Source organism: Strix aluco, chromosome 1 (assembly GCF_031877795.1).
Source record: "Strix aluco isolate bStrAlu1 chromosome 1, bStrAlu1.hap1, whole genome shotgun sequence".
NCBI classification, from domain to species: Eukaryota; Metazoa; Chordata; class Aves; order Strigiformes; family Strigidae; genus Strix; species Strix aluco.
This window is the reverse complement of record NC_133931.1, coordinates 161,225,483-161,243,797: the sequence shown is the minus strand read 5'-3', so window position 1 is coordinate 161,243,797 and position 18,315 is coordinate 161,225,483. Positions and strand designations below refer to the sequence as shown.

Genomic DNA, 18,315 nt, shown 5'->3' with positions numbered 1-18,315 from the left:
CAAGCAAAGCAAAACAAGGAATTCATTCACCACTTGCCATGGGCAGGGAGGTGTTCAGCCATCTCCAGGAAAGCTGGGCTTCATCACACGTGATGGTGACTTGGGAAGACATAACACCATCACTCTGAAGGTGCCCCGCTTCCTCCTTCTTCCCCATCTTTATATGCTGAGCATGACGTCCTATGGTGTGGGATATCCCTTGGGTCAGTTGGGGTCAGCTGTCCCAGCTGTGTCCCCTCCCAACTTCTTGTGCACCCCCAGCCTGCTCACTGGTGGGGTGAGAAGCAGAAAAGGCCTTGTCTCTGTGTAGGCACTGCTCAGCAGTAACTATAACATTCTTGAGTTACCAACACTGTTTCCAGCACAAATCCAAAACATAGCCCATACTAGCTACAATGAAGAAAATTAATTCTGTTCTAGCCAAAACCAGCACAGAAAGCAGTCTCTGTCTTCTAGTGGAGTAGTCTTCTGAAATCTCTGGCTGAGGTGGAGCAGGGAACCCTGTCCCACCCCCCTTTCATTTCCAGAGCATGCAATAACCACACTTGTGGCTATCATGAGTGAGCCTCAGTTTTTCCTGTTGAGGCTGTTTGACTTGAAATACTCAGCAGAGCATTAACTCTTCCATTTCGCAAGCAAGAACCCTAATGTGAGGCTGAGAATCAATTTCTTCTGGCTTCCTGTCAGTAGGACAGGAAGGCTTGTACATGGTTTGAGCTCCAGTAAACAGCATCGAGGAGCATTTGACCCCAAAGTCATATCGAAGCTTCTAACCCTTTCTGGGTAGTGAGACCTTGAACTGAAATTTTGACAAACTTAGTGGCACCAAACTGTTGGCCATTAGTACCTGTGTCCTTCTCTTCGTTTGACCATGTGGTGGCTTGGTGAAGGAAAAAGTTTTACTAATCATTAGTATGTTAAATTCAGGGACGTAGCAAATTCATGGAGACCCATCGCCCCCTGGCAGCAGACTGCTTATAATCTCCCAAAGCAGCGATTAGATGCAGTAGGACTGCTCGCCCACTGGGAGCAGCTTGAGATACGAAGAACTAATTGCCTGTTTAATAAGGGGCCTGATGATTAACTAGAAGTCCTAGTTCCTGTTTGTATGAGAAATTTACACTTCCACCTCCAGAAAATTAAAACTTGTCATACAGATTATCTGTGGTTTACTTCTGCCAGAGCGTTAAGCTATGCTGTTTCTCTGCTTTGTTCTGTGGAAGAAAGGCCTGCAGCCCATGTTGAAAAGTGGCTATGGAAGGTACTGTATACTGCCACTGGACAGAGCCCAAACCACTGCAATTCTTGCTAGGTTCTGCAACAGGAGGATCAGAGAAAATTTCTAGAGGGATGTGTGTTGGCCAGAAAGCCATGTGGTGAGACTTGCTGCCTTTAAAGACAACAAGGAGAGTGCCTCTGTTAGGGTGGCATTCCTCTTGGGGTCTGAGAAGAGAGGGCTGCGGTTATGGCAAGCTGTTGGGTAGGCTTGTGGAAGGGCTGGTTTGATAGGAGCAGCTGAGCAAATACTTCTCATCCCATCAGAAGTGGGGGAGGAATTACCATATTCGGCTGAGTTCTTGCACAGAGATGGTGTTTATAGGCCCTTCACCTAAAGAATAATTGAGATCCCTTTTTCAGCTGTTGCCTGCTCTTGTTTTTCATGCCTCTGTGAAGGACAGGAGCCAAGTATCTTGTCTCGTATGAGGTTTTAGTTGTGTCAAAGCAGACAGAAACCTAATCTGAGCAAATATTGTTTCTGTCTCTGTTGTTTCTACTCTGTAGAAAAGATTACCTGACAGCCCCTTTCCTCCTTTTTGCCTTATGTTTTCTTATGTAGCTAAGGGCTGGGTGATTTATCAGGTACCTGGGTAACTAAGTCTCTAGTGCTTTCCTGGGTACCAGTGGCAGTGTTTTACTCTCAAGTACAGGTGTCCCACTGAGGTCACAGCTGCATTCATTTATGAAGCAGTTATATATGTTACATATATACTTTTGTATTTGCCAGTATCAGACCTACATTTTACAAGGCACTGTTCTTGTATGTGCTGAGAGATCACCTTTGCTATGTATAAGAAAAGAAGATAAATGCTTTTGGGTGCCGAGAACCTGTGACTGCAGGTAACTGCAGTGGAGTTGTGTCCCTGCTGAAGGCCATGTTGCAGAGATGTGCTAAGGAGACACAGTGTGCCAGTGTGCCTTTGTTGCAGCGCCTTTCTGGAGAGAGATTAAACCATTTTGAGACTCAGAAATAGTTACTCAGGTGGGACTCCTGAGTTGGACTCTGTGTTTCGATTTCCATGTTCAGTGGGCTGCTGTGGCAAAATGAATTCCTTGGGATAACCTCTCTGCTGTGCTTGTAGCGTTAAGGTCCTCCATGTGTAAGCAGTCAATAATCTGGGTGTTTCCTTGCATAGCAGTACAGGCAATGGCTTTGCTTTGAAAACTGCTTTTTATTGAAAGATGGAAATGCACATACAGAATGGTCTGAAATGAATTAATCATTGGTGAAATAAGCTTGGTAGAAAAATAGCTCCCTCTCTTTCAGTTACATGGTACACCTTGTATTGATCCTCTTCCTCATTCCTCATCCTTCGGGTCTAATTCTGAATCTTGTGGCAGTGTAGTCCTGTTGAGCTCGGTGGCATTGCTCCTCATTGATAGCCCAGGCAAGACTCTGAACTTCATCAGAATTGTTTCTGCTAGTCACTTTGTGGTGGTTGCCCGCTTTATTCTTCATTTTGTTTCATGGCTCGTTTGATTTTTCTCTGTTCAGCATCACTGTATCCTGGCAGCTGAGTTCCAAGCAGATTAAAATGCACACTTCAGCTGCCTGCCTTCATCCATTCAATGGCAGCAGACCTGGCTTTGAGGGCCCAGCACTGAGTCTGCCTGGAGGTGACCGTCTCAGCAGCCCATCCCTTCCAGTTCTTGTGAGCACTTGTGGTTCTCCTTCTGGTCTTTTGCCCATGCCAGTATTAGGACCACAGCTGGGACTTCCTTAGCTTCATCAAATGCTACTAGCCATTCCCCCCAAAATCTTTCTTTTCTGTGCTTAGTTTTGGTCTATTGCTATATCCTCCTTAACTTCCTGGCTCCCTTTGGTTTTTCCCTCCCCTCACTTCAAAAACTGCCAGTGGTTCTTGTATTCCAGTGAATCCCAGTTTGCTTCATAGATCTTACACATCCATGCAGCAATCATTTAACCTACGACTGGCATGAAACCTTTTTTGGAATTAAAGCCAAGCTTGTCTTCAGGACACTGGTTAAAAATCATGCAGTTTACTGTGTCTGGTTGTTGTGGCAGTTTTGTGGTTTTCCTTCATCCTCCCATCCTCTGTCTCTGTCTACAGTAGAGTTTCTGCCACTACATGTGGATTAACAATTTATGTTTTGTTTTACTCTTCCAAAAGACATTGCTAATCAAACATCTTAAATGTTAAATCGGGTTTTGGCACATATGATTCAAACAGTCTAGAGAGGAAACCTAAGAACACTGCAGCCTGCATTTCAGAGGGATGGTGTTGATGGGGAATACCCATGTTGAGTGAGGACAGGGAGCGTTGTCAGACTACTGTGGCCATACAGTCTGCTGAAGACTGTAATCCTTGCTTTACCTCTTTAATTTCTCCACTTCTTAGCAAGTGCCAATCAGGGAATTATTTTTAGATGCAGTTCTTTGCTGTGGTAGCTCTGCTAAGAAGGGACTCGTTCAGCTGTGTAGATGCAGGTATAAATGGAGAAGAGCTTCTGGACCATTTCATTGAGCAGTTACTGTCTGCAGAACACAGACAAGTACAGGGTTTGTTTGTGGGGTTTGGGTCATACCATATACCCTTATGTGAAACTTTATGCTTTGCTTGTCCATTAAGGAAAGAAGTTCAGCCTCATGATTTAAGTGCAAACCCGTACAAAAAGCTTATCACTGTGATCTGACGCGCAGCGTAACTTTGATCTCTGACACAGCAGTTCCTTGGGGTGCTAGCACTACAGGTCATTGGACACGCAGATGCATTCATTTCACTCTACTGAATTATGAATGAAAAGATGCACTTTCTAAATCATAAATCGTATTACAGACAGTTTTCGAAAGAGAGACCGTATGCTTGGCCAAGTTGCAGATTAGCAAAGCAACTAATGGATCATGTCTTATCCTAAGTAACGGGTTAAATTTTGATCAATGAAACAAGCGTTGCCTTAGAGAAATGCAGTTCTAGAGGTGATCCTTGATGTGTGAAAGAGGGAAATCGGCTTTAGAAAAGTCTTCTGTAGGAGATGGGCTCGGTCCAGTTCAGATCAATAGTAAGGCTCATTCTCCTTCAACTGGCATTGGGCACAACTGGTCCTTCTCCACAAAGCAGAGCCAAAGCACCAGTGTAATCTAAAGAACATGCATACCAATTCAGTAAATATATGTATGTGTTCTTAATTGGTTTTTTTTATGAACCAGGGTCTTAATTCTACTGGGATTTGCTCTCAGGCAGTAAGAGTTAGTACGTCAAAGACTGATTATACTTAAGCTTGTATGTTACATTAATACGTTAATTTTATTGTCATCTTTTGTCTGCTGATAAATATGGCTTTTGTAAGTAAGTTAATTTTCTTGTAATTGGGATCCATGTTTTCAGAAGTTGTGTTGTTTTTTCATAGCGCATTGAATCAAGCACAAGAGATGAGCAGAGCTTCTGTAGTACCCTGACGGCAGTATCAGCAAATGAGCCGTTTGTTCTTTCAGTCTTTTTTGGAACTGCTGTGAAGTGGTGGGGAACACAAACAGCAGGTTATTATAATGGCATTATCCTTGATTCCAGGCTCCTACATATGGGTACATGTGTCCAAACTCACAGGCATGCAAAATAAAGTGCCCCTTTGTTTTCATGGGTAAAAAGTGAAAGGGGTACTAGAGTTGGATCTCAAAGGGTATTTTTCTCCAAGTTGTGATACTGGTTTAGCTTCAGAGATCCACCCAGCGAATGCAGTGCTTAGCCTTGGATGAGTTGCCTCAGAAAGCTTACTGGCTATTAGAAAACAGAGCTTCTCTAAACACAGCCATAATGAGAGACTCCTCCATCCTTTGCATCATCATTTTCAGCCATTTGAAAGTGCAGTCATCTGTGTAGGACATGAAACTTCTCTTTGATGGCCTGTTTGTTTGGCATTCAGTGGTCTCAGGAGCTTCATAAACGTTCAGCAGTTGAGCCTTTCTGTCCTCCAGCTGGTAGTTCAGCCCTTTTTTGCAGAAAGAAGAGCTAAGCCACTGAGACTTTAAAAATGGTGCTGACTTGTAGCCTAGACAATTTAGAGATTAAAAATAAAAAGTGAATTCAGGTACTATGCTGCTTTTACAGATGCTGTTTTAATTTTGGTGGTTTGAATGACCATAATTATATAATTTAAAATAGCCTTTTCCCATCTCTTCTGGCTCTAGAGCAAACAGATGCAAAATAAGCGAGGTAAGGGTGGGCATGGGGGTGGCGTACGTGCAGCCTCCCTGTGCCCTGTGGTTTAGTTTGACTTTTAATACAAGTTAAGCTCTTGGGGCTTGATCTGGGAAATGGCTTTGGGGCCAGAGGCCGGCCTGGTGCATCCGCTCCCCATCCTGCTTGTGGTCAGGTGTAGGTGTCTGGGCTGACAGAGCCAATGTGTGGAGGCAGAGACAAAGACTGCTCTCATCCCTAAAATCCTTCTTTTTTTGGCCTTAATTGCCTCAAGAAGGGCTTCTAGATTTATGGGCTGTTTCCTCTCTGCTTTTCTGGCCCAACAGTCCTTGCTGTGCAGCATCAGCAAAAGGGGCAAGTGCCCATCAGTGTAGATGAGGTGCTCCAATCCAAAGTGTGTTGAGGAGCAAAAGGGGTACCATGGCCACTGATTTAGCAGAAGGCAGTGCTGCTGCCCCATTTTGTAAGGGGCCTCATCCTGTCTATGCATTTAACATACGTCTTGAAAGCTCCTGTTGGGTTGATTGACTTGGGGAGCATGGAAGAATGCTTAATTTCTTGGTCTCGGTGGGACTGAAGTTAATGCTGACTTTCTGAATCTTGTTAGTAGCTTTATGAGGTGTGATAGCATTGAGTATGAGTGGTTGTTAGGGTCCTGGCAAGCTTTAAAGAAGAGAGGTTTGAGGTGGGTCGCTTTCAGCTTCAGGGATGGCAAAGTGGGTGTTTTCTCTTTTGGCATGAGCAGTTTACTCTCCTTGAGTCTCAAACGGGGTGCCTGAGTATGTTAACGGACCTTGCTGATCATGTCAGATCCTGTGCCTTGCTTAAATAAATCCTGCCCTTCTTGTCTTGTTACACAGTGTGTAACTGTTCTCACTTGCAACACAAACTGATCGTGTATCCATTGGGCATCCTCCTCTGGCCCCGATTAGAGGCTGAAGCCTGTGTGACTTGATGCATTTTGTGAGTGAAGGCTTGTTAACTGAGTGTGTAAATGTGTAATTGTCTGTACAATTATCCAATTGAGGTTTTTTTAGCTTTGCATACAAATATGGCAGCACAGTCATGCAGTTGGGTGAATTTTTCAAAACCAGATGCTTAATTAAATATGTGCATTGAGCATACAGATGCGAACATCCTTAAAAAGATCAATCCAGTTTTAACCTCCTCTTTTCTTTTGGTATGCGGATATTCTAATCTGAATGTTTTCATCCAAGTCTGTCACATACCATAGTTTCTGTGTTACCTTTGTCCTTTTTCCTACTAAATATGTTTCATTTGTGTGGGAAATGGCAGTTACTATAGAAATTGTTCAGAGGTTTCTGTTAACGTATGTGCTGGCTTTTAGTGAAGTGCTGGCTTTTTAGTGAAGTGCTTACAGTGGTTGGTACTATAATACATTTCTATTCCATATGAAGTATTAATTTGAAATGTGGGGTTTTTTTTGAGGAAAACTTACTTAAATAATGGAGTTGTTGGCAGTTGCAGTCCAATGCAACTTCCGAGAAGCAAAAACTGCCATTAAATTTGTAAATAACGTAACGCTTCAAGTTTTCTCTGCGCTCAGTTGTTTCTCTGTTTGGAAGCTGCTGATTTGCAAAGAATGAGTGATCTGGCAGTTTTGACCTTGCAATTACTGTCTGTTGCAGTGAATAAAACCCCAAATGGCTCATGTTTGAAGTCTGCAGCGTTCATTTACTGTGAAAGAAAACACAGTAATAGTCTTTTCTTTATAATGTGTCCTTTTTTATAAATTAAACACTACATTCAGTCTTTTTGAGGTGGCTTTAAAAGAAGTATATAGGAAGGTAGTTTCAATAACATGCAAAAAGTTCCTGAATAGTGATCGAGCTGTGCCACGGATGTGTACATGTGATTGACAACATTATCTGGCCAAGGGTAGTCTGTTCTTATTCACAGACCTACAGAATGGTCTGGGTTGGGAAGGTCCTTCAAAGATCACCCTGTCCAACCCCCCTGCCATGGGCAGGGACATCTTCCACTAGACCAGGATGCTCCAAGACCTATTCAACTTGACCTTGAACACTTCTGGGAGGCTTTGCCTCATGGCGCCTTCGTAAATCATGGCTTGGGCAGGGGTGCGAACAGTGTCAGAGTTGGGGATGCTGTTTTAATCTGAGTGATAACCACTCCCCTAACACCTTTTTCTCTTTATTTCTCTGCAGATGTCGTTCCTATGAGGATTGCTGTGGTTCAAGATGCTGTGTAAGAGCTCTCTCTATCCAGCGACTATGGTATTTTTGGTAGGTCAGGGCATTTGGGAGTTCTTTGTTTGTCATGTTCTTGTCTTGTTTGTAGGACTTAAATCAGGGTATTGCCAGCCCTAGTATTTTAAAGTAAAGTAGGTACAAGTATGCAGTAATGTATATGTGTACATATAAATGCAAGGACTTTGATTTTTTGCTTATAAAACTCTCCTGATGTAGTGAGAAAACACTGAAAAAGGAGGTTACTCGTGTCAGGTTCACCTTTCCTGTTTCTGCCTCCTGCTGGTCTGTACAGGCAGTGGTCCCACTTTTATCCAAAATTGCTGAATTCCTTATGCCTGTCTCAGCTACTACCAGGCAGCAGCATTTGTCCGTTTTTGTTGGGCACTCAGTTTTAAAAGAGGATTGTATAAGGAGGATGGTGCATTTAGTCAGGGTTTAAGATATTCTTGCCAGCTGAATTGAGGCTTCAGTTAAAAAGGAAGAGAAGTACATTTATGACTATGAGGATTTCGCTGGAGAAGACAGCAAGGGAAAAGAAGGCAGAAAGATTTGAGCTTGTGAAACCAGCAGCTCCGTAATCTGGATAAAGCTTAAACTAATCACTGTTATATGCATAATGAAAAAATAAGGTAAATTCATTTTGGAGAGGAATTTAAGAAAGCACCTGAATAAAACCTTCTCATTACAGTAGAGAGAAAGCTAAAGCTCTCCTAGAAAACCTGATTTCACCATTTTTATGTAGAATTTGAAGACTGCTTAAAAAAAAAAAAAAAAGCCTTCAAAATTGAAATGAATAAACACTGAAAACCAGAAGCCTGATATATGCTATAATACAGAGATTTCCTGAAGCTGACTGGGATTTCAGTGTACAATCCTTACTGATATAACTGAAGAGCTCTGCATCTCAATCCCTGGAGTGACGTCGTAAATCTCTGCTTTTCTGTTCAGAACAAATCCTTTGCAGGAACACTGCCAAAAGGGAATGTATTAATATTGACTCGGGGAAACAGGACCTCCTCCTGCTCTCGTTTCCACCATAGAAACAAGAACAGAATTTGACCCTTTGCATGAAATACCTCTTGTTGCTGTGCAGCATCCCACTCTTCCTCTTGGGCACCTGGGAATGCCCCAAAGGAGATAAGCATGGTGTGTAGGCTTGCCTCTGGCCAACTTCCCTCTCTTCCAAAAGAGCACAGTTGTCATTGTCTTCCAGTAAAGGGCCCTGAAATGAGGTGGCAATTACAGGCAGAAGAACCATTTGGGTTTAAGGGAGCTTGCATCAGTCATTAGCATGTCTGATACCTAATCAAGGAAACACAGTGAAAGCCACTGTCTGAAGAACAGAATCTTCTGACATGCCCTTCCTGCATGTGCCTGTTTCCACAGCACCAGGGCAAGGGAGTGATGAGGACAGTTCAGTCAGGTCAGAAAAGGAGCTGAGAGAAGAACTGAAGCAAAATTATGTCCTTTTCCTTGAGAATGTATATCCCGTTTGGGAAGCACAAAGCAAAGCTTGTCATCTTCAGTGCTGAATGCTTTGGTCTTCTGGCTTGAGTTTAAATGCCAGCTACCAGATTTCCCATGGAAGACAAAATTAGAGTGTTGAGTAATTTAAGAACATCTAAGAATCTTCTTTTAAGGGAAACTGCAGAATAGTGTTCCTCTTTGTCCCCCACAAACCTCCTGGGGAGCCTCGCTGCTGTAAGCGCGAGGCTTATGTCCAAGATATGCAGTTTGAAACTGTACCGACCTGGAATTTCAGTTCAGCATCCCAGTGGCAAAGGTCAGGTATGAACATGAACTTTCCAAAAGTTCAATGGTGTTTTAGTTTCAGATTTGTATTTTACATGCCAGAAAACATCAGGCAATAGTACTGATGGCTAAAGATGTCCATAATATATCCATAAGTGCCCCATGAGTGCTATCACAAATGACATGGACCTGCTCTCAAGAGACAACCTATTTAAGAATCCCTGATAAAAGCTGTAGGCTGATGATTGCTGGATGATACTCTTGTTTCTCTCAATGAACAGTCTGGGTTTGAGAGCTGCCTGAGTGTGGGTGGGTGTTGACTTCCCTCTTCTCTTTGCCTAGGTTCCTTTTGATGATGGGAGTTTTGTTTTGTTGCGGAGCTGGTTTCTTTATCCGAAGGCGGATGTACCCTCCTCCACTAGTAGAAGAACCTACTTTTAACGTGTCTTACACCAGACAACCAGTCAACACTGCATCAGGTCAGAGACTGCTTATTAAACAAGTTTCACTAATTTCTTCCATTTGCCAAGGCATTTTAAAAGAGTGGGTTTGGGGATTTTGTTTGCTTGGTTTTTGGAAACGGGGGGATTTGGACAAGGGATTGCACTGCACTAAACCATGCAGCCACCTCCTGTGATGAGTGAAGTTTTCTGCCTTTCAAACAGCATAATTCAGCTGCAGTGTACAGAAGTGCTTTTGAAACCCAGGATGACAGGACTTTCCGTTCCCTTCTCTTGTGGTTCCTAATACCTTTACAGCTGTGTGTCCATGCATGGAGGGAGGCTAGCAAGTTCTCACTTTGCAGCAGAGACAAAATGATAGGTATGCAAAATAAACAGTGACATGAAGAGTTTTAAATACAGTTCATAACATCTGGCAGAGGTGAAGGAAAGCCTAACATTTTTCTTCCATGATCTGGCTATCTTGCAAATCTTCTCTTTTTTTATTTGCCTTCCATGCTCTGTGCTACAGTTTTTCTGTGTGGTCCTTCTCCCCTTGTTAGTCTGATTGCTGTCTCTCTGGTCAGTAATGGCTGTGAGCATAAGGAGGATCTACCTAGTGATGGCTCCTCTGGCAATACTGCTTTCTAAGTTTGTTATTTCTTCCCCTCTGGCTGTTAGTCCCAGTTTGGAGAATCCTGCAAAGTAAGACTCACCTGTAAGCAGAAGATGTTTGTGCCTTACGGGAGCATTCTGAATCCAGCTGTCTCTAGTTGGAAGACCTTCAACTCTTGCTGAGATTTTTATCTGAGTGCACACTCTGGTGCTTGCTTTCTCCCTGCTTCAGCAAGGCCAAACTGGGACATTTTTAACCACTCTCCAGATTGCATAAGCCAGTGCTAATTTTTGCCAGCAAAAGTACACATGCACATATGCAGGCACGCTTGGTACACTGACACTTTTCCTCCCGGACTGTCATTTTATTGCATGTTATATTAGAGAGGGCTGAAGGCGGCAGATAATTATCTTTTCTGACAACTTCTTTTGGAATTGGCAATTTGTTTTTATTTCATACTGGCTTGGAAGTGGAAATCCAACTGCATATTTTGTAATGAGAAGGAGGATCTCTCTGAAAATTTGGTGCCTCAAGCCTCGCTATCAAAAACCATCTTCTGAACATTACATCTTTGTGCAATATTGTGGCTGCATCAAGACAGCCTCCTTAGAAAAGTGTCCTAAACCCCTTCTAGTTAGCTGTGATAGAGTGTTGTGCAGAGAATGCAGCGTTTGGACTCTCCCCGCCGTCATGTCAGCTATTGCACAGCCACGTGCCTTGTGTAGGCTTTGGAAATGCTCCTACTTGCATCCTTAAGCACAGACATGCATTTTTCCCTCCCTCTCTCACAGGTCTAAATGGATAAAAGGATGTTACAGACAAAACTGACACTTTATTCACCCTCTTTTGGTTTAAATCCTACGAGGATTTTTTAGGACTTCCATTCTGCGTCTGTTTTTCTGCTTGACTGAACAGCCATTTCCACAGAGAGTGCTTATTTTTCAACAGTGGAGGGTTGGGGGGGAGCCAAACTAACTAAACTAATATTTTTAATCCTAAAAAATAACCTCAAGATTATGTGAACAGGGAGCATCTTTGGCTGGATTGGCAAATACCAGATTTAATTTTAGAGCGCAGTTTTATTTTTTCATGACACTTCGTGGAACACAAATTGTGGGTAAATATAAAATAAGCACAAGCCCTTGGATGACCTGCTTATGCCACCTGCTTCCAGACTCTTATTACTGTTACTTAAAAGCTTTAGACTTTGAGCTAACCCCACCAAATTTTTTTTTTTTTTTTTTTACTTTTTCTACTATTTTAGGAATATTCAACAGCAGAAGCAATGGGAATTAGTAGTCAACCAAGTTCTCATTTTCCACTAGCTCCTCTTCCAGATTTGGTAGCAGTAGCCAGTTCACTGTTGAGGTGGAGCCCCTGAAACGTGGCTCCTTGCCCATCTCCCTCCTTCCCTGCAGAGATAACGGCAGCATATTCTGCCATCCCAGCAGCAGCCTGGAAGCAGGAGTGCTTTTTCTGTGGGCCTGACTGGGAAAATGGATTGAACACCTCACCTACAAGCAGCAGTTCGCAGACCTGGTGGTATCTTTCACTTCAGCCCTGGCCTACATAGCCCCAGACTGGCAGTTCAAGTGCTAGGAAAGGTTACGTCCCTTTGTAGACACTTAACAAATACTTACTGAGCTGATCCCACGAGGAAGTTAATATTCAGGTGTTGTTTTCTGCTGGGTTTAATGAACTGAAAAAATACTCAAAAGACTGGCATCCATGCTTGCCCCCCCTCCCCAATTCAGTAATAATACATGGAAGTTTTAATGAAAGCAGTTATTTTCCTGAAGAGCAAGCTGCAGTGAGCCACTGCAACCTCTCCTGTTCCCGCATGCGGATGGAAACTGCAGAAATGCAGAGCTGGGCAGGATTTAACTTTAAAACAAAATTGTTTAAGGAAAACGCTACAGAAGAGGGTATTAGCCCAGACTTTGGGGAGGCAGGACTCAGCTCCTGTTCCCAGCCTGACTCTCCCACAGCCGTGTGCTGATGGTGTACACGGAAGCAGAACAAGGCTTCTTGTCACTGTGGTGAAGGAAGAGAGGCTGCAGAGCAGACAGGCAAAAGGAAAAATTATTGTGGCGATGTGTTAAAAATTAATTGTGTTAAGAAGGAAATAGCTGCATTCCCGATCTGCTTTCCATCCTCTTTGCTCCTGAGTGTCCAAACAAAGCTCCCTAAGCAGATACCCAGGCTCTGGGATAGTTGGCATCTCTGTGCCTTAACGGCTCGACCCATCTGATGTAATATTGTAAAGGGCACGTTTTGGGGTTGGGTATGTAGCTCCTTCCTGAATGCTTGAAGTACTAAAGGATGCTTAAAGCTTCAAGAAGCCTGTATTCCTTCTGTGGCAATACTGAGTCTTAGCGTCACTAAGTCATGGAAAGGAATGATTGAGGGGAAAATCCATGTGAGGCTGTCATCATAGGAAAAACAGACTAGCACCAAAAGAAGAAAACCTGTGGCTCAGCCATGATTTTTATTTTTCAGTCTAGCTTTATTTAAATAGACAGAAAGAGAAGAAAACTAATTTACATCTTGAGACAGAAACAGTCTGTGACTTTAATTACTGGAATTGCATTGTCTTCCACCACCCGCTGTGATATCTGAGGAGGGTTACAGCCACCTTGGTTCTCCCTCATGGCAGCAGTCTCTGTTACTCCTCGTGTGTCACAGCTAAGGAATTTTGCATTTGATCATATGTTTCCTTTCCTTGTCCCTGTGGACTCCAACATAATTTCCTAAATTTAATCTCTGCAAAGCAATTGTGCTAGCCAGCCGTAATTGGCTTCAACTTGGGTTTTTGCTTCATACATGTTTACTCCTTAGCTGCATTGTGCCTAGAAGGGAAATTATCTATTTGAGATACACTCTGGTTTACAGGCAGATCCAGTATGCCACAAAATAGTCACTGAAATCCTTTCATAAGACTTGACACCTGAGTCCATCTGGGATCCCATGCCTCTCCTCTCCACAGGCACTGCAGCTTTTCTGTCCAGGGAACTGAGCAGGGCTTGCTGTTTTCCCTTTCAATTGGTAGTTGCTTGGGGCAGTGGTGCCCTTTGTTTCACTAAATGATTTCTATTCCATGCAAAATTGAAACTTTTTGGCGAAATCTCAAGAAGTGAACATAGTCCTGCAAGCCTGGGTTTTCTCTGGAATGGGAGAAAGGCGGCTCCTTGTCTTTGCTCTGATGAACACTCTGAGAAATCTTGTCCAAGTGTGCAGAGCAGAGGCCCTGGAAGAGCACAACCTGATGCTGCTGCTGTTGTTGATACCTTTTCTCTCCTTTTCTTTCTTTCAGGGTCACAACAACCTGGAGTGCCGTATTACACAGATCCAGGTGGACCTGTGATGAATCCCATGGCTATGGCTTTCCACGTCCAGCCCAACTCCCCACAAGGAAACCCGGTTTACCCACCCCCACCTTCCTACTGCAACACACCACCTCCCCCTTACGAGCAGGTGGTGAAATCCTCCACGTGAGGACTCTCTGGCTCTCTGACCTGACTGTGTGAGAAGAAGGTGCCACCGCAAAATGACCGAGATGGAGGGCATCTGCCCTTTTGAACACTTGCTAGTTCTCCAAGTCTTCTCTCCCTCCCTCCCCTGCACCTTTCCTCATTAAAGTTACTTGCAAAGGGGTAATTTTTAAATTTTTTTCTTTTTTTTTTTTTAGTAGAAGTGGATTTTTTCTTTGTCTTCAAAATGAGAGAAGTTGTCTTTGTAATGCTTTTAATGGAAACCTATATTTAAAACCTGTATGTCTTTCTCTTTATTTATTGTTCATTTCAATCATGAGTTTAATTGCGTTGTGGCAGGCTACTGATAGCAGTTCTTTATGCAACCCCAGAGTGATGTGCACTCCCCTGAGACCCCACAGCAGAAACGCCCTCATCTAAGGGAAATGACAGAGAAAGAGGGTAGAAGTAGAAGAGGCAGAGCAATGCTTTTCCCAGAAATGGTAACCACCATCTTTTTCACTTACAATTTTCTTGTACAATTTGGTGCTGATGCACAACAGAAGGACACTGTGATAGAAGTCGCTGTGACTGGAGCACCAGCGTTGGCCGAGTCATGGCAGGGACTTTGCCAAGTGCACTAGAAAAGAGGGAGTCACTACTTTAAATGATGCTTCTAAAAATGAAGGACTGGGACTTGAATGTTTCTTGGCCAGCACCTGGACTCTGCCTGTGTGATCGGCATCCTGGCTCCCCTTGCTTTGCAGCAGTGAGATTGTATGAAACAGCCTAAATATTGGTAGTGAGAGGGAGGAGTTACAACCTCGGAGCTACTTGTGCCTGTGCCTCTCGACAGAACGGTTAGGAACACTGAAATACATGAGTTTTCTTCCCTAAACTGGAAAATAATTACAGTAAGAAGGAAAACTTCCAGGTTTGCTCCCTTTGACATTGTTGGGAGTTTTGTCCCTGAGAAATAGCAGGTTTCATTATGGTCTTACTGCTGCCACAAAGAGTACCAGGTAGAGCTGTCATCTCCAGGTGACAGATGTGTAAAACTGCTCTCCTCTCCAGGTCAGGCAAGTAAACAACTTTTTGGGAGCGGTGCTTAAGAGCTCTTCCTTGACCTGATGTGCAGATGGTTTGGCTTTCTGTGACTCTTAACTCCTCATGCAGTTTGCTGTGAGCTGCCCCAGGATTCCCAATTCACCGTCTGGTGCTTGTGGCTGACTCCGAGTGACCCCAAGGCAACACCTTCAGATCAACACAGAGCCCATTATCTGTGAGGGGCCTCGTCTCTCACCCATCTGTGTCTAGCAAAAATGTGCAGCTACTCTGAGGCATGACTACATGCTAGTGGGACCTTCTCCCTTTGTGCATGTTCAGAGCCATGACACTAATGGGTGACAAAAAGAAGATGCCATCACCTTCTACCGCTGTAAGACCTGCAGAAACAGCATAGCTGAGGGTTAGGAGTCCCCTGTGGTCTTTTGGGTGCTGGGTGAATGCTTACTCACTGCCAATACACCAACTGCTCCTGTGTCACTCCAGCCAGGGCACAGAGGTCACCGAGGGGGTTTGGAGTCATCTGAAGACCTGGGTTGCCCAGAGAGCTGAAGCTTTATTGTGCTGTTAATGCATGCCAGTGGCTTGTGAGAACTTGTTCCTAGGTGGCAAGCTGGAGTTGCAGAAATGGCAGAAAGAGTGGTCAAACAGGCTGCCCCGGGAGGTGGTGGAGTCACCATCCCTGGATGTGTTTAAGGGTCGTTTAGATGAGATGTTGGGGGATGTGGTGTAGGGGAGAACTTTGTAGAGTAGGGCTGATGGTTGGACTCGATAATCCCAAGGGTCTTTTCCAACCTGAATGATTCTGTGATTCTATGAAAAGAGCACCCCTTTTATTATGAACGTGAGTCTCTAACAGAAAAACCACTAAGGGTCACTTGTTTCTAAGAGCCGCTGGTGGAGTTAGTAGTCACCTGGAGCAGAGCTAGCTGCTGAGGTGCTCATTCCTCCAGACCAGATTTGGGTGAAATTGTAATTAAGGCTTTCCTTTGCTGTGTGCCACAATAAGCAACAAAGAAAAGTGCTTTGGTGTGTGCAGCATAGACTTGGCGGACACTTAAGGTAACAAAAAAGTACATTTTATATATGATTACTAGGTCCATCTGCACACCACAAGTGTATATATTTTCTAAATTAGTGTGCACGTGAAGTGTAAAGCTGCGTATGTCACTGTATATGGTTGTGTATACACGACACAATTTTTTAAAAGCAAATTCAACCTTTGTTTTTCTGTCAATAGAAATGACAACAGACCTCATGTTAGTAGGTGGATGTTAAGTCCTTTTCTATTGCAAAATGTATCTGTGACAGCTGGCATTTTCCTGGACACATTGAATAGAAGCCTTTTATAGTGAATTCTCACTCTGTACATTGAAACTGAACTTCTGGTGAAGTTTTCCTGAACTCTGGCTGGTTTATTTGCTAGTGTTGATGGATGACGCTACCTCTTACAACACATGCACTCCTCTGCTAGCAAACTTGTTTGGTCTTCTCTTGAAAACAGCACCTGTGTGGGCATCCGTACGAATTACTTGCAAACTGTTTACGTGCATTTCCTCTCATTGCCTCGCTTTCGGAAGTTCTTAGGTTTTCTTTCATTTTTTTTCCCTTTTTTCCCCTCTTAGTTTAAAAAAAAGACGTGGGGAGAAAGAAGGGAGAAACGCTGTAACCCTCAGCAGAGTGGTATCAACAATATGAAGTTGATCAGGAGTGTACATTGCGTGCTTGGCAAGGTTGGGTTCATGGGTTGGAGGATGGATGGAGAAGAATTAGGTCTTTCGACAGTCTCGGGGGCTTCCATTGCTCATAAAACTTGTGCAGGCTTTGTTTTGAACTACATTTTATTAAAGTAAGATTGGATGTTGCTGTACCTCTAGCTCTCTTCATTGCTCTTTCGTGAGCTGTATGTTTAAAGTTCTTGGTATTACTGAGTTAAGAGTGTGACCTCTTGTGTGCAGAGGAGAAAAGGCAGGGCTAATGCCACTGAGAGATGCTGACAAGGCAGGGTGCTGTTTTGACTATAAAATAAGGTTGGTGCTGGTGGCTGGGCATCCTGGGGATGTGTGGGGCACTGCCTTGCCCCTTCCTGGGGGCACCAGACCAGGGGACGGGGCTGACTCTCCACCTGCCTTTGAGATCTCACCATCTGCATCAGGAAGTTGATTTAATGTGTTGTGAGCATCGGTCTCCTGGTTCTTGCAGAGGGGGTTTAATGACTTGAACAGGGCTTGGGCAGAATGGAGATGCTTAAGTTGAGCCACTGAGCCCAGGGCGGGGAGCCAGGAACATGAATGATACCCTTTGAGGGTTCTCTATTCAGTTGTGTATCCTCGAAACATTTCTGATGCACCTGTGAGGAAGCAGTGGTCAGGAAGAACATGCCTAGGTGGACAAGGAAATCTTTGAGGTCTATGCTGCTGTGACCCTGGCAGAAATGGGCATGAGAAGGGGGTCAGTCCCCTTCTTCTGCCCCAGTGAAATCTCCCACTATGCCTCTTAGAGAGAAGAGGCACTACCAGGGACTCTTGGTACCCCTTGCCCGTAGCTCTGGTGTGACCAGTCCTTTGTACGGCCAAGACCTGTGCAACAAGCCCAGGCTGCGCTGCGGGATGGGGCGGGGAACCTGCCCTTTCTGTGGCTAGGCAGTGTTGGGTTTCAGCCAGAGGTTTTCCTGTCAGTCTCACCTCAGTGAAGAAGAGCAAAGGTTATAGATGACTGGTTGTGCTCTCTTTCCTCCTCGGGGATCATGCTGGGAGGGAACGAGCAGAGGTCTTTATAGACTGTGATCCTCGTGTGCAGCTTGTGCCTCCAGGTACGCTGTCATCAAATTTGTCTCTGAAGGGCTATTAAAGGTGGTGTTGCTGAGACTCTGTAGCTCTCAGCGGGGAGTCGGCCATCTCCTCACGCAACAAACCTTCCCAACCTCTGGTGTTTTCAGGGCCACAGACCCTGAGTTTCTGAGCATGTTCCAGCTGCTAGTTCTTGCAGAATCACTGGTGAGACTGAAGAGGCCCACTTGCTTCCCTTCCTTTCAGCTGGCAGGGGGTTCTCACCTCCAGGTAGCCATGTGTGACCAACACAGCATCCACCCTGGCTCCTGAGGAACTCCTCAGCTAGCGCTGCCCTACCTCCATCCCACCGTATGTTCCCAGGCCAGGGTGGTGCAGGGTGTAGACTCTGCTCTCCAGGTGGAGGGAATAGTTTATTTCTCACAAGTTTTTTAGGTCATGACTTGGACCAGTCTGGCTTCAGATACCAGAACACCTTGAGATTTGTTTTGCATTATGTTAAATAGATTGGCTGCCT

The 18,315-nt window shown here is 44.2% G+C and overlaps 1 protein-coding gene across 1 annotated transcript in view; it reads left to right on the top strand.

The window, feature by feature from the left end:
- The window catches only part of VOPP1 (VOPP1 WW domain binding protein), a 69,683-nt gene extending 52,804 nt beyond the window's left edge, over positions 1-16,879 (top strand). The window contains exons 3-5 of the mRNA XM_074843008.1: positions 7,622-7,699; positions 9,761-9,897; positions 13,788-16,879. Of these exons, the coding sequence (XP_074699109.1) occupies positions 7,622-7,699; positions 9,761-9,897; positions 13,788-13,969 (397 nt within the window). The 3' untranslated portion in view covers positions 13,970-16,879. The remainder of the gene's footprint in view (positions 1-7,621; positions 7,700-9,760; positions 9,898-13,787) is intronic.
- Positions 16,880-18,315: the final 1,436 nt, after the last annotated feature.